The sequence below is a fragment of the Eublepharis macularius genome, chromosome 18 (genome assembly GCF_028583425.1).
Source record: "Eublepharis macularius isolate TG4126 chromosome 18, MPM_Emac_v1.0, whole genome shotgun sequence".
Classification (NCBI taxonomy): domain Eukaryota; kingdom Metazoa; phylum Chordata; class Lepidosauria; order Squamata; family Eublepharidae; genus Eublepharis; species Eublepharis macularius.
In genome coordinates, this window is record NC_072807.1 from 4118021 (window position 1) to 4133105 (window position 15085).

General features: G+C 43.3%; 1 protein-coding gene across 1 annotated transcript in view; it reads right to left on the reverse strand.

Moving 5' to 3' along the window:
• WARS2 (tryptophanyl tRNA synthetase 2, mitochondrial) overlaps window positions 1-5338 on the reverse strand; it is a 34609-nt gene extending 29271 nt beyond the window's left edge. The window contains exon 1 of the mRNA XM_055003048.1: window positions 5303-5338. Coding sequence (XP_054859023.1) covers window positions 5303-5338 — 36 coding nt within the window. The remainder of the gene's footprint in view (window positions 1-5302) is intronic.
• Between the last annotated feature and the right edge of the window lie 9747 nt (window positions 5339-15085).

The window sequence follows — 15085 nt, forward strand, 5'->3', positions numbered from 1 at the left end:
CATCCAGGGCTTTTTTTCTGGGAAAAGAGGTGGCGGAACTCAGTGGGTTGCTCTAGAAGAAAATGGTCACATGGTTGGTGGCCCCGCCCCGATCTCCAGACAGAGGGGAGTTGAGATCGTCCTATGCGCCGCTGGCAATCTCAACTCCCCTCTGTCTGGAGATCAGGGGGCGGGGCCACCAACCATGTGACCATTTTCAAGAGGTTCCGGAACTCCGTTCCCCCGCGTTCCCCCTGAAAAAAAGCCCTGATCCCATCAACATTAAATGCCTCTTCTCACAAGTCAGCGTCAATTGAAAATTTACTTAATCCTATACATTAATTGCACCAAGCAACGCATTAGGGCTGCAAGCCAGATTTTCTGATGTTATTGTTTATAAAATGCTTTTATTTATCATCACAATCCTATGTGAACTGTTTTATATAATTGTCATAAAATCAGACACCCATGGTGATTCACAAGTCATGATACTATAACGATTTTGAAATCGTAAAATCTAGAAGAGCAAGAGATGTATCAGAGCAGCCACCATTTTCACATCTAGATCCCACTTTTAGCTGCATTATCAGGCACAGTGTTGATTTTTTAAAAATAGGTGTGCCCATCTTTAGCTTCCTTTCCCTTCTCAATCCTCCCCCTTGTTTTTCTCCCTCCCCTCAAGAGCAACCCCCAAACCCCAGAGAAATGATGGTTCTCCTAGTGCGCCCCCCACCCCACATCAGAACTTGACTCAATTATGAGTTCCATCCCAACAGCTTAAGACAGAAGTCTGAACCATTTTACTGTAAAGAAGAAAACACTGGAGAGTTGCTGACATGGAGAATTAAATGGCTGCCAGGTTCAAAATCACAAAGCACACCACATGTAGAATCTTCACTTAAGACATCAGCTGTAGGCCAATAAAGCATTAGTCTTGTTAGGCACACAGGCATGCTTGGCCAGCATGAACAAATGCTAATTTGCTGACTTTCCCCTTAAAACTAGAATAAAGGTTTGCATGTACACACATGTTCACAAGCTGAGCAAGCATAATTTTAAACACTGCAGTTATACAACACATATGGAAATACTTCTGGGCACAATAAACAGGCCTCCAAACTGAAAGTAAGCAAAAACTTTAGTACTGCGAAGGGATGCTTCACACAACACAGGTTTCCTACACAGAGGTTTCCTCCAGCCGCATGCACACTCATGCTTATGAGGCATAAACGCAGGGAGTCAATCAGATGCAGCCAGTGGCAAGCCACCAGGAAATGGTTGCAACTGGTCAAAACTGCTCACGCATAGGTAGCTACGCTTTTTGAGCCAGAACTTAGAATGAGGGGCATCTGAGGGAAGGAGCTTTCCTTCTTCACCTTCAGCACATGAACCTCTTGCCACTTTGGTGTAGTGGTTAAGAACGGCAGGACTCTAATCTGGAGAGCCGGGTTTGATTCCCCACTCCTCCACTTGAAGCCAGCTGGGTGAATTTGGGTCAGTCACAGCTCTCTGGAGCTCTCTCACCCCCACCCACCTCACAGGGTGTTTTGCTGTGGGGATAATAATGACATACTTTGTAAACCGCTCTGAGTGAGCATTAAGTCGTCCTGAAGGGCGGTATATAAATCGAATGTTATTATTATTGCCAGATAGCTTTCGTTTGACCAGATTGGTTAAAAAAACCATGGAGGGCTGAAACTTCCACGCCACATTAGTGAGTTCTCTATCCAGGTAATTTTATCAATATCATTATAAACTTCCAGCCCATTAAAGATTTCTGGAGCACTCAAAAGCTTGCACACTGCTGAATGTCAGTCTAAGCAGTCTTAATGAAAGGTATCACATGGCTCCCCTGCCCCATTAACACTGCTCCTGCTTCCCCCTCTGCCTGCTTAGGGATGGGTCCTGCTGCCTGGATCAGGGACAGACTTCTGGAATTCTCTCACGTTTGAAACATTTATTAGTCACCTTTCTACCTTGCAGGAACTCGAGGTCAGCTGTGCACAGAGCAGCCCACTGCATTGCTAGTGAATGATTTCACTCCTTGTACACTTATTTTTTATTTTATTACTTCATTACTACCCCATCTAGCCTGTGTGCTGCATGCCCTGGTTACATCTAGATTAGATTGGGGCTCTCTGCATGGAGCTGTTTTTGAAAAGTATTCAAAAATTTCATTTGGTACAGAATGCAATAGCCAGGATGTTGTCTGGAATGGGTCATCAAAACTATACCACTCCAGTCTTGGCTTATCTACAATGGTTCCTAACCTATTTCCAGGATAATTCAAGGTGTTGGTGCCAACCTTTAAAACACTCCCTGGTTTGGGACCAACAATCACTATGGTCATCTTCTGAGGCCTTGCTTCAGGTGCCTCCTCCTCACCTTCTATGGTTAGGCAGCTGGCAACCCACAAGAGGGCCTTTTTGATCGTGACACCAAAACTCTGGAATTCTCTCCAGGGAGATTCGTCTGTCCCCTTCAGTTGCCTCCTTCCACCAGCAGGTGAAGACTTTTAAACATTTTGTTTGGTGTTCCCTCAACGATACCTCCTTCCTGCTGTAGGTTTTAATTACTTTTATATGTTTATTTTAGCTTTGGTTTTAAATTTTAATGATGTTTTCATTTTGGTTTTTATTAACATATTTTATTAAAATATGTTATTATTATGTACGTTTTTAATCTATTAGCCTCCTTGATGGCCTTGATTATGGTAAAAAGGCAAGGTATACATTTTATAAATAATCAATAAAATAAATAACTGGAATTAAGTCTTGAACCACATTTCCTCACAACATTCTGTGCAAGAAAAGAAGTGGAGACAGGGAACAGTACGATGCCAAAGCCAGGTGCCTCAACATTTTTTGAACGCTTGAGTTTAGCTTTAATGTTATTTTTACGATATTCAGTAAATTAAGGAACATTTATGATCTGCAATGACAAATGGCAAGACATCAAAAATTCATCTCCCCCTTCCCAAGAGTAGGCTTGACTGATGTAAAAGGCTTGCTCTCTACTAACCTTCAGCCTGGAAACATATCAAAATTCACCAAAGGTTTTGGCACTTTTCAAAAGACACTGGTCATTTAAAAAAAACAAAGCTTCAAAGGTGATACCAGTATTACTTGGACCCTTGAGCTACTACACTTCAGGAAGTTTGTGGCCCTAGGACTTCAGTTCCAAAAGTTTGATGATACGAATTCCATTACTGCTCCCTGTGTTAATTGTACTTTGCCAAAATATTAGAGAGATTGTGGTGATGGCTGTTAGCTCAGATGGCTTTTAAAAGTATGATAAATAACTACAGATTTTAATAAATCCCTTCTTTCAAAAAACCTTAAAGTAACTTGGATACTTCCCTCCTAAGGAAGAAAAATTTACTCAATCAATGGATTTTTTTATGATTGCTAAATGGAACACCCATGTACAGAGGTAGTATACCTGAGCACATGATGCTGTAGACAAATAACAGGGAAGGGTTGCTGCCTTCTTGATCTTTTCTCCAAAAACTCCAGGCTGATTTCTGCTAGCAAGAGAATGATGAAGTGACTCACTCTTTGATCTGATCAATTACACACACATACTCTGACCATGAGGGACAGAAAAAAGGTGGTGTGCTACATCATCACATCATCCGGTGTTTCGCATCCCTATGCAGCAAAAGTGAAGCATGTACAAAAACAAGCTTCTGCTCACATGTATCTGTCACAAATTCTGGCGTGCACCTGAATATGTATCATCACGAGACCCAGTTTGGTGTAGTGGTTAAGAGCATGGGACTCTAATCTGGAGATTCCCCACTCCTCCACTTGAAGCCAGCTGGGAGACCTTGGGCTACTCACAGCTCTCTAGAGCTCTCTCAGCCCCACCCACCTCACAGGGTGTTTGTTGTGGGGATAATAATAACATATTTTGTAAACTGCTCTGAGTGGGCATTAAGCTGTCCTGCAGGGCAGTATATAAATTGAATGTTATTATTATATTATAATTTGGGTTGCAGATTCATATGCAAGACCTCTGAATGAGAGAAAACAACAGAAGTTTCAGCATATTAAAAAATATTCCCTGTGACCAACAAATGCAATTAAATCTAATCACGCTTTGAAGATGGATGGACAGCTTTACTGCAACTGCATCTAAAGCATGTTACATTCCATGCACGCACATCCACATCCCAAAAAGCTGCTACAAGCCAGATGAGTAAGTCACTCTTGAATCTAGCCAGTGATACTGCCTATAGCATAAGAAGTTACTCTAGTATGCCAAAAGAAAAAGCACTTAAGACAATCAGTACCAAACATCCATACTCTGCATCAATATAAACAATTATGTTTTCCTGCACTAGACACCAACACATCAGCAACACTATTTGCGAATGGATTAATAAACTAAAAACATGCTTACTGAGATCCTGGTCTACATATGTGGCAGAAAGAGGTGACATAATACAATGTAGTGTTTCAGACTGCAGGGCAAAGCATGCCAATCTGCATGCTCCTCATGTAAAAACTCCCTGCAAATAAAAAAAATAGCACATCAGAGAGAGAAAAAGGTTCTCATCCAGACCAGTTCACTTGCTGGGAATTATTAATGCAGCATTCCTTTGAAAAAGTACTCTCTCATCTGCATTCAGACGTAATATGGTTCATTCTATCACATCATTCTGCTGCATATCCAGACCTGGCCATAGACCAGTAATTAAGCAAGTCTAGATTTTTACAATTTTAACATGAATTTAGCATTGTTGGTTTGATACATAACACTAGGTTGAAAGATTTATTATATCCACAGACTCAAATTTTATTATTTATGTTAACAAATTTTCATTCAGCTCTTCCATCAAGGAGCTGCATAGATGGTTCTCCCCTCCTCCATTTCACAACAGCCCTGTGGAGTAAGTGTAGGCTGAGAAAGAACGACGGGCCCAAGATCACCCAGCAAGCTTCTTACCAGACTGGAAGCGAGCACTACCTACTCTTAGCCAAACAAGCTAACCCCTACAGCAAGCTGCATTTGGCATCCAGCTGGAGCAGGTTTGTTCAGTTTTCCTACCCAATCCACGAACTGCCAGAAGCGAAGCAGTCCAGACAACCGGCTACGCGCTTAGCCAGGAAGCCGGCAGGCAAACGGGACGCTGAAGCGCAGCTGCAAAAACAGCGAGAGCAGTGAGCAGGAAGTCTCCTGCTGGGTCAGACAGGGGAGAGAGCCGCATGGACGGTGGAGGAAAGCCCGCCGCCTCTCCCTAAGAGGAGAAGAAGGCCGCTTTCCCGTTCCCGAGGGGCTGCGTGTCTCTGTTCCCCACGAGTTGCAAGACACGGATTACCTGCAGGCACCGAGTGGAAACCCTGGGCGCCGCCATGATGGACAAGGTGGACTAATAGTCACATGACCTTGCGCCTGCGCCCTGCAGGTTGTGTGAAGGACTCTGGGCTCGCCCCGACGGCCAATCAGGGCTGCCTCCTTCCTCGCCTTGCCACGGCCCCTCGGCTGCCTGCTCCGCCTCCTACCGCCAGAGGATGTGATAGAGGAAGCGCGGTGGCTGGTTGCCTAGCAACGATGTTAAGGCGGGAATGTGTGACGCGATATAAGAAGAAGAAGCGAGGGCGCGAGGCTGGAAATGCTCCCCCCTTCCGATCCAGGCAAACCTGTCTGAGAGGCTGAGGCATTTTAAAAACTACCAGCTTTTAAAAATTTCCCGCAAAAATAAACGGCCTTTCTAGTGGCACCTTAAAGGGTTACACATACAAACCGACACCCAGCATGAATTTTTCAGGACGAAAACCTACCAAGACAGGGTCGCCAACCTCCAGGTGCGGTCTGGAGAGTTTCTGGAGTTACAGCTGATCTCTACATGACAGAGACCATCTCCCCTGCAGAAAATGGCTCTTTTAGAGGATGGACTTTGTGGTATTGTACCCTGCTGAGGGTCGTTATTATTTATTTTTACTTTATTTATGTCATTTATATTCTGCCTTTCTGAGAATCAAGGCAGAGTGCATAATATGAGGTTAGTACTGTCAAAATCAACATCAAGGACGTTTCCATAAACAATGCTGTGGGGTCAATAAATGCAAGTGTACAAAGACCTAGTGTTAGCAAGAATCCAATACAGATGGTTGTTGTGGGTTTTCCGGGCTGTATTGCCGTGGTCTTGGCATTGTAGTTCCTGACATTTCGCCAGCAGCTGTGGCTGGCATCTTCAGAGGTGTAGCACCAAAAGACAGGGATCTCTCTACTGTGACACTGAGAGATGAAGAAATGCTGAGACAGAGCATAAGCAATTCTAGAATTACATACTAGCACCTCAGGTTCCACAGGGGCCACTGTCCCTTTGTTATTAAAATGAGGACTAGTAGTCAACTGAGGAGAAGGAGGAAAATATCAATTATAGTTTTATCTAGCAAAGGATTATTGACTGATGGAGGGGAACTTTAATGCAGTTTCTCTAGTTTTTTGTTGAAAAAGCTGAAATCGCTTTATCAGGTTACCTTGCTCATTTGCAGGTAAGGTTGTCAGGTCCCCCTGTCCTCCCAGCGGGAGGTAGAGGACCTGGTACCTGCCTTCTCTGTTGTTTGTTGTTCGTGCACAAAGTGTGCATGCACTCCTGGGCTGTGCGATCATGTTGCTTTTGGGAAGTGATGTCATTGTGTGGGCTGTGGCCACCTCCAGGAGCGCTCCCTCACTCCATGGTGGGGGGGGCAAATTGGGCTCCTACGCTCCGCAATGGCCTGAATCAGGCCCAGATCGGCCTGGAACGGGCCTCTGCGGAGTGTGGGAGTGCTCCCACACTCCGCAGCGCCTCAATTCGGGCCCATTTCAGCCCTATGTGGGGCCAAATCAGCCCAGAGAGGGCCACTGCGGAGCAAGGAAGTGCTCCTGTACTCGTAGTAGCCTGATTTGGGCCGAACCCAGGCTGAATCAGGCCCACATGAGCTTGCTGTGTTGCCCAGGAGCACACCGCACTGCCCAGGAGCACGCTGCCAGGAGGCCTGTGCCTCCCCCACCAGCCAGGTAAGTGTGGGCAGGGGGTGGAAGCTGGAAGCTGGGGACTGGCAATCCTATTTGCAGTCAAAGTACAGAAAGAGGTAAACAAATTCGCCTCAATAGGCTCTAACGCTAAATTAGTGTTTGAATCCTGGAATCAACTTGTTAAAATGGCGTTCTGGCTAGATTCATCAACTATATCAGGAATTAGATGTTGTTTCCCATTATTTATTTCAGAAAGCCCCATAACCTCTCTGTTCAATTTCTGACACTGTGTAGAAAAACAGTTCTGATCCTGTAAATCTTTACACTTTCTATTCCCTACATGAGCATAAACATAATTCTGAAGCTGCAAATCTCTACATCTTCCCTCCTGTGCATTAGACCTTTGAAAGACAGGGAAGGAAATTCTTATTAGGCTGATGTGTTTGACCATAGCCCTTCTTTGAATGGACTATAGGTTTCATTATGGGAGCTTGAAAATATTTGAAAATATCTCAATGGAATTATACCATATCTCCTAAGGTAATCCTGTTGGGACAGAAGTAATGAAAGTATCCTTGAGGAAGAAAACCTCAATAAAACTCTATCATGATAAATAGGGCCATGTATCCCTTCCACCCTCTTAAGATCAACTTAAGATAGATGCAATAAATATGCCACATCTCCTGGTTTTCCGCTTAGTTGCCCAATTTGTAAAACATCCTTGATAGGGAAAGATGTTAAGAACTACCATGGCAGGATCACTATAAGGGCCAGATGTACCACAAAACCTGAAGTTCAGATAATCCTCTGATTTCTTCCAAGGTTTGTGCAATAAGCATTGTCTTCATTGCTAATAAATCTAGATTTTCAGGTCTTGATCATCTAGGCCTTTCAAGAACTGGTGAAGGAAACTGAAATTAAGGGTCATTAATATTATTTGACACTTCCTTAACTCTTATCAGCTGACTGCTGTGATAAGATAGAAACATTACTAGTTGACAAAAGGGCATCATTCAAAAGGCTCTGAAATCTATCAGAGCACAGGAAAGTCTATCTGGTAAAAAGTCCTTCTATTCTGCTTGCTGAGCAGGGCAATGTTGTCCTTCAAAGGGCGTCCTCATCCTAGTTATAATATGTTTACTATTAATAACCAATTAGTTGACAATTAATATGCCTAATTATTTTGAATATCAATTTCTTTTAAAAACCCTCCAAACTAAAATAAATTAAAACTGAGTAAAACTATAAATTAAATAAATTAAAATACAAATACAAAGCTGCTCTTGAAGCTTCACTAGCTGCCACCAGCTGTCTTTTCATTTCCAAAGTACAGCGGGCAGCTTTATGTCCTCTTAAATAGTTAAACAATACATTACAAGATAAAAAATAATGAAACAAACAAAGCAAAAACTAAAGCAGACAAGCCACTTTCTCTAAACAGTGACTAATTGTAATGGATAACTTTTCTCTCATAAACACTGCCTGCCTGACAGACTCTCCTGCCAATACGAGCTAAAAAAAGAGAAAAGAAAACAACAGCTGGTCAAAAGCAGCTCCTTCACAGCAGCTTATTATATTCCTGCAAGATAGTTTCTCTCTCCATCCAAAAAACCAAACAATCAGAAAAAGATTAAATATATAAAATCAAACTAGAGCACACCACCAACAAATGCCCTGTCCAAGCAACAGGAACCAGAATCTCCCCTCTCAGACTCTGTGCTTCCCAGGCTCCACCCCCAAGTCTCCAGGAATTTCCAGCCTGGATTTGGCAACCCTAAAATTGAACGATGTACCATTATTGTTTTTTTCTGAGTGCTGCTGGTTCAGATCTAATCCATTTTTTTTGTTAACACGAGTTTTGGCCCCATTCTTTGCAGTGAGACTTTCGATGCTCTTTTGAGCAGGTGTTTTTGCAGTTAACAGCCCCAGAATTGCACAGAACACAGTCCTCCTTCTAAACCATCCACCCACCTAGCTTGAGCACATGCAAAAGTGGGGTTTGGTGTTTAAAGACCCTGTTGTATCAATGATGTATCACACATCACACATTATTTTTGTGGGGGAGGGGCAAGGCTCTGGGGCAGTTATTTTTGCTCTTAACCAAAACCTCATGAACCATTAATCCCCCTCCCTCTACACCCCTCAGTTAGTCTACACACACCAATGGAATATAATAATAATAATAACATCATTCAATTTATATACTGCCCTTCAGGACAACTTAACACCCACTTAGAGCGGTTTACAAAGTGTGTTATTATCATCCTCACAACACTCACCCTGAGAGGTGGGTGAGGTTGAGAGAGCTCTGACTGACCCAAGTCACCCAGCTGTCTTCAAGCAGAGGAATGGGGATTCAAACCTGGTTCTCCAGATTATAGTCCCAGCACTCTTAATCACTACACCAAACTGGCTCTCAAAGAAGGTGAGTGTTGGCAGGCGCACACTATTGCGGGAAGCTGGCTGGCAAAGTGGTAGTGGGGTGACATACAGTGCCCAAGCAGGAGAGCACTCTAAACTGTCCAGTGCAGCAATATTAAAAACAATCTTGCTCCATGTTCACTTTTCCCCCTTTTTCTATAGTGCCAATAAACCTTTACATCCTGCTGTTGCTTGTTGCTGCCATGTCTCATTGTGCTTTGCAGTTGCATTCCCACAATGAGGGGCGAATCCAAATCCTTCCTTTTGATGTTCAGTATTCTGTTGCAAAACAGGGTCTTCTTGCTTTAATTGCTGCCATTCTTTCCCGTCACCTGACTCTAGGCAGGCAGGAAGAATGTTTGTTTGAACACCTACCCAGATATACCTGTATATATATGGAAATGATTTCATTTCTGAATAAAACCATTTAACCAAGAGCTTGGACTTCTTGTTGCAATGGTACAGGGACCTGTCTACCATATCCTGTCACCCATAGCCTGACACTTTAGCCCAATGTCTAATTCTATTTTAAAAATCATTTATTAACACTGGCCATTACTTAGTGAAATTAAGGGCTGTGAACAATGACCATCTATTGGCCTTAGAAGAACACGTAATTTAAAAGATCTTATTTTGCATTCGGATTTCAAAATTAACACACAGATTTCCAACAGTCCCATGGGTCACTTCTGATGCAGCCATTGCCGCTTATGTCCTCAGGCTTTAACAGGTACCCAGTTTATAATCCCTCGGACCAATTTTATTTTCTATCTTAGACAATTCACCACCTGCCAGACTTCTGCTGTTGTTTATCTAATAATTTGTAAGTGCAATTTATTGTATGTTGGGAGTACCACACGTCCCCTGAAAACTCACCTTTTAGAATATGTCACACATAAGAAATAGTGTAACTGATGCTCCAGTGGTAGATCGTTTTCTGAGTACTCATGACAGGGAGGATGAATTTTCCTTTACAGTATTGCACTCCATCACTAAGGGACCCCCCCCCCAATGGATACAGAAAGAACGATTATGTAAGGTGTAGGCCGGAGTAGGCATGCCACACAGCCTCCATTAATTGCTCTTTACATTTCTACATTCCTGATCTCCTGGTCAGTTGGCATGCCACACAGGAAGACTCAGGGAGTAGTTTAAATGTGTAACAATAAATCTCTCATCATTCACAGAGCACAACATTCCCATACACTCTAAGTAATATTCTTCTATGCTCAGAAGCTCATGATGTACCTTTCTTTCCGTTATGCTTCCTAGATAAGACAAAAGTCTGATCACAGCATATTTTGCTTAGTTGGCTGAGAATGGAATGTGTAACTTGTAACTGTTGCTATAACCATATTTGGGCATCCGGGACTTCTTGAATACAAGCTAATAAAACTCTCGCCTCCATCTTGGAGGGACAGACTTTGCATCCAGATCTTGTCTCGTGTCGTTACTACATAAGGAATCTTACTGGATTCATACTCTGAATACTTTAAAACCTAATGAATTAACCAACAAAATAAATTATACATTTTTTTGTAAATAGCTTTGTAATTTCTCATTCTGTGGAATGTGTCCCTTTAAATCTTTTTGATGTGTAATTACCATATTATCTGTATATATGATCATTTAAGTGGGGTAGTAATTGCTTGTAACCGCCACTAGGGAGAAGCTATGCGCTCTGTGAAAGTATTATGCTCTATGCAATAGTAAGCTGATTTCGTGTTGCATATTTATTCAGAAATTACACAGGTATAGAATGAATTTTATTATATTTTATTATAACCAATAGATCAATTGGATGAGCCTTTAAACCAACCCTGAGGAATTCCAATAGACGAAACACTGAGATCTGCAGCTGGCCCCCGTTGTTTGGCAGAGGGGTCTTTTGCTCAATGAGGCACCCCAGCTTCACGGCGTCACCTGCAAGATACTTCATTATTTCATTGTGTTGTTTTTTGTGGATATGTACCTTACTGGATGATTTCTTTACATCACTCCTCTAGCCGCGCCTACAAAGAAAAAAAATAGTAATCAATTAAAAAGTATACAAATTGAGACATTTGATTACTGCGGTCCAGAGAAATGTGTTTGGCAGTCATTTAGGACATGTTACATGCATATTGACTTATATATACAGGAGTAGTCTGTCTGTACATATGGGATTTATTTATATATTTTGTAATTATTCTATTATTAGAGCACTTGTCACTTTAAATAATTTCCTATATATTAAAAATTTATAAAATTGGTATTTAGGCATGTTTAATGCTTATCCTCCATTGTGGTGATCCACTTTCTAGTCTGGTTATATTTGGAGGTGTCTCTTTTTGGATTTATTGGCCAGGGACCTGGGCATGCTTTTGATGCTTGGGAAGACTGATGATCACACAGAATGGTTGATGTATCTGGGCATCCTGATTGACTTTGTGGCTGGCACCTCCAACTTTCCAGCAAACAAGCTGACAGCCCTCTGGGGCATGATCACCGTGGCCCTTGTGAGCAAGAAACGCATCCTGAAAGAGATTCAGTCCCTGTTGGGATACTTGAACTTCATAGAATCATAGGGTTCGAAGGAACTTCCAGGGTCATCTAGTCCAACCCCCTGCGCAATGCAGGAAATTCACAAATATTCCCCACATCCCCAGTGACCCCGGCTCCATGCCCAGAAGACGGCAAATCACCATCAGGATCCCTAGCCAAACTGCCCTGGGGAAAATTGCCACCTGACCCCAAGGGGGCGATCGGCATTACCCTGGGCATGTAAGAAGTGGCCACGAGATCTAAGTACTGATGTAACCCCTTCCTGATGTAACCCTTGCATCCATTGTGTGCAAGGTGCTGGTTTTGATCTATAAAGCCCTAAACGGACTGGAACCAGCATACCTAAGAGACCGTCTCTCCCTGTATGTGCCCCAGAGAGCACTCTTTTCAACTGGAAAACATCTACTGGTGGTCCCTGGCCCTAGGGAGGCTCGGCTGGCCTCTACCAGGGCCAGGACCTTTTCGGTCCTGGCCCCAACCTGGTGAAACTCTGAGGACACGGGGCCCCCAGGATCTTGTATCATTTAGGCGGGTCTGTAAGACAGAGATGTTCCACCAGGCATATAGTGGAAGCTAATTTTAGCCCATCATTACCAAGCCTTCCACCGGTCTCCTTCTACAAGGTCTATGGAGAGTCCACTCCCGCTGGTTGCCCTGAAAAGGGCATAGTATTTTATCTGTTTTTATAATTGATTTTAAGTTGTATTTTAATCAATTTTGTCCTCGCCCTGAGCCTGCTTGCGGGGAGTGCAGGTTATAAACAAACAAACAAACAAATAAATAAAGATAGTGCCCCCAGGAGGGCCTTCTGTGACTGTCTTACAAGGGTGACTGCCGAGGTTGCAGTGCCCTGTCACTTCATCAGGATCACCAAGGGGATGGGGGCAGACTTGTGGGCGTGGTGTGTGTCCCTTGACAACTTCAATGGCATCTACTTCTAGCTAGAGTCCTCAGATGTGGGTGCTGCCTTCCAAGTACACTCCAATGCCGTAGGGGGCGTTGGGTTCAGGTAGGGCTTTTTTCAGCCAGAATGCAGTGGAATGGTGTTCTGGCACCTCTTGAAAGTAATCACATGTCTGGTGGCCCCATCCCCTGATCCTGTTTCCTCCCATGTGCAACCAAAAGCATCCAGCTCTTTAACTCCGGGCAAAGAGCAGCACTTTTCTTGCCACTTGCAAGTGGCAAGAAAAGTGTTGCTTTCAAAACCCACCGCTTTCAAAGACGTGCCTCTCAAGAAAAGTGTTGCTGCTTTCAAAGCCTGCAGCTTTTTTCAGCTGACAAGAGGGAGATTCCACTCCCATCAGCTGAAAAAAAGCTGTTTTAAAATGTTGGCAGCTTTTTCAGCTGAGGGGAGAGGGAGGAGGGACCCCCTCCTCCTCCCCCCTCAGCTGAAAAAAGCAGTGGGCCATTTGAAAGCAGCAACACTTTTCTTCCGTGTGTTTCTCTCTCATTTCCCTCTTGAGAGTTCCACCACCTCTTTTCACAGGGTTCATGGTTCTTCCTCAGTGACTAGGAACAAGCAAAGTTGGTTAGTCTTAAAGGTGCTACTGGACTCTTTACTATTCCCCCTCCCTTTAGAGCCAATATCTTGCGGGGGAGGGGAGTGATTTTGACAAGTGAAAGCAGGAGGAAATCCCTCAGCAGCCTGCACTATCACTGCAGCCTAATTTGGGAGCCCATGTAGCTTTTCTTTCATTTACTGGGAAAAGCCTGCCCTGGGTTATCCAGCCTCTCTTCTGGTTTGACCATGATAGCCATGGCATTGTGCCCTGGACTTCCTTGGGGAAGACTGTACACAATAGGTGTGGAATACTTTGTACCAGAGTCATTAATGTACAATCATGTATTGAATGGTTCCCCATGTTAAAAAATCACTGTCCCATGAAAGTTAATTTGTTAATATGCACTCATTTTGCATCATCAAATCTCCAGCATTAACATAGACACAATGGCATGTACGGAATGGTAAGTGGGCTTTGGAAGTCTCCCATGTCCAACTCTAGCCGTAGCCCACAGAGCTCCCCCAAATTTTGTTCCTGGGGATTAACAGTTCTGCAGGTACAGTATAAGGACCAAATTAGAGAATTTTCAGGAATCAGCCTGAACTGCCCCTTTTCATCTGCCAACAGAAATGGCTCTCTGTTGAAGGGTCTGTGTGGCTGGATCAATGTATCTCTTCTTTGCATAGCATTGATTGCTTTGTGCAATTGATCCTTTTGTGCAACCTAATGAGACGAATTTAGATTTGTGTCTTGGAATTTATGATTAATCTCATATGTGTAGCTAGAATAAATTTAGTAGTCAATTGTGGGGGGGGGGGGGGGACAACAGTCCCTAAACTCAGATGAGGTTTGGCAAGATTGCAGAGATGACAAAAGTCACAAAATATATTAATTTATTTAAAGCATTTCTGGGATTCCAGAATAGGACTCAAATTCTGCTATCCTAAGCAGAGTTATGCCAGTCTAAGCCCATTGAAATCAATGGGTATAATCTGGCTGAACTCTTTTTAAGATTGCAATGACTGTGACTTAACAACATCAACTTAAAAACATTCAGTATTTTAAAATAGAAAAAAAAACAAATCAAATCTTAAGATTGATGTGGTTTGTATGATGGAATGTAAGAGCGGAACTACAAGTGACAAAAGGCACAGGTTGGACACTTGTCAGCTTCCCTCAAGTTTTGATGGGAAATGTAGGCAGCTTAGCAGAATGTTGGACAAGTGACAGTTGAAAAGTCCATTGGACAGCAGTCAGAGAGCCAAGCTGCAAGACTAGGATGCCTACATTTCCCATCAAAACTTGAGGGAAGCTGACAAGTGTCCAACCAGTGCCTTTTGTCACTTGTAGTTCCGCTCTATGACTTATGCTGTGACTGAACACTGAGCATTTAATAGGGTCCCATTCCTGTGCACATTCTTTGAGGTTTGCATGTTCTTCTTTCCATACTCTCAGCATGTATATGGTTAAGAAACTATTAGTGCAGTTCTGGGGAGAGGGGCAGCAGTGTTTAGGGAGTCAACTAGCTGCTGTGCCAGCATATATCTGAAATGTGCCACTATGAGCAGGAGTTACGAAAGCACAGCACCCTACTGCTGCCACATTGGTCTGGCCACCAGCGCAGCCCTGCCAAGGTGCCAATTGGCAGGTCAGTGGCATAAGACCCTGTG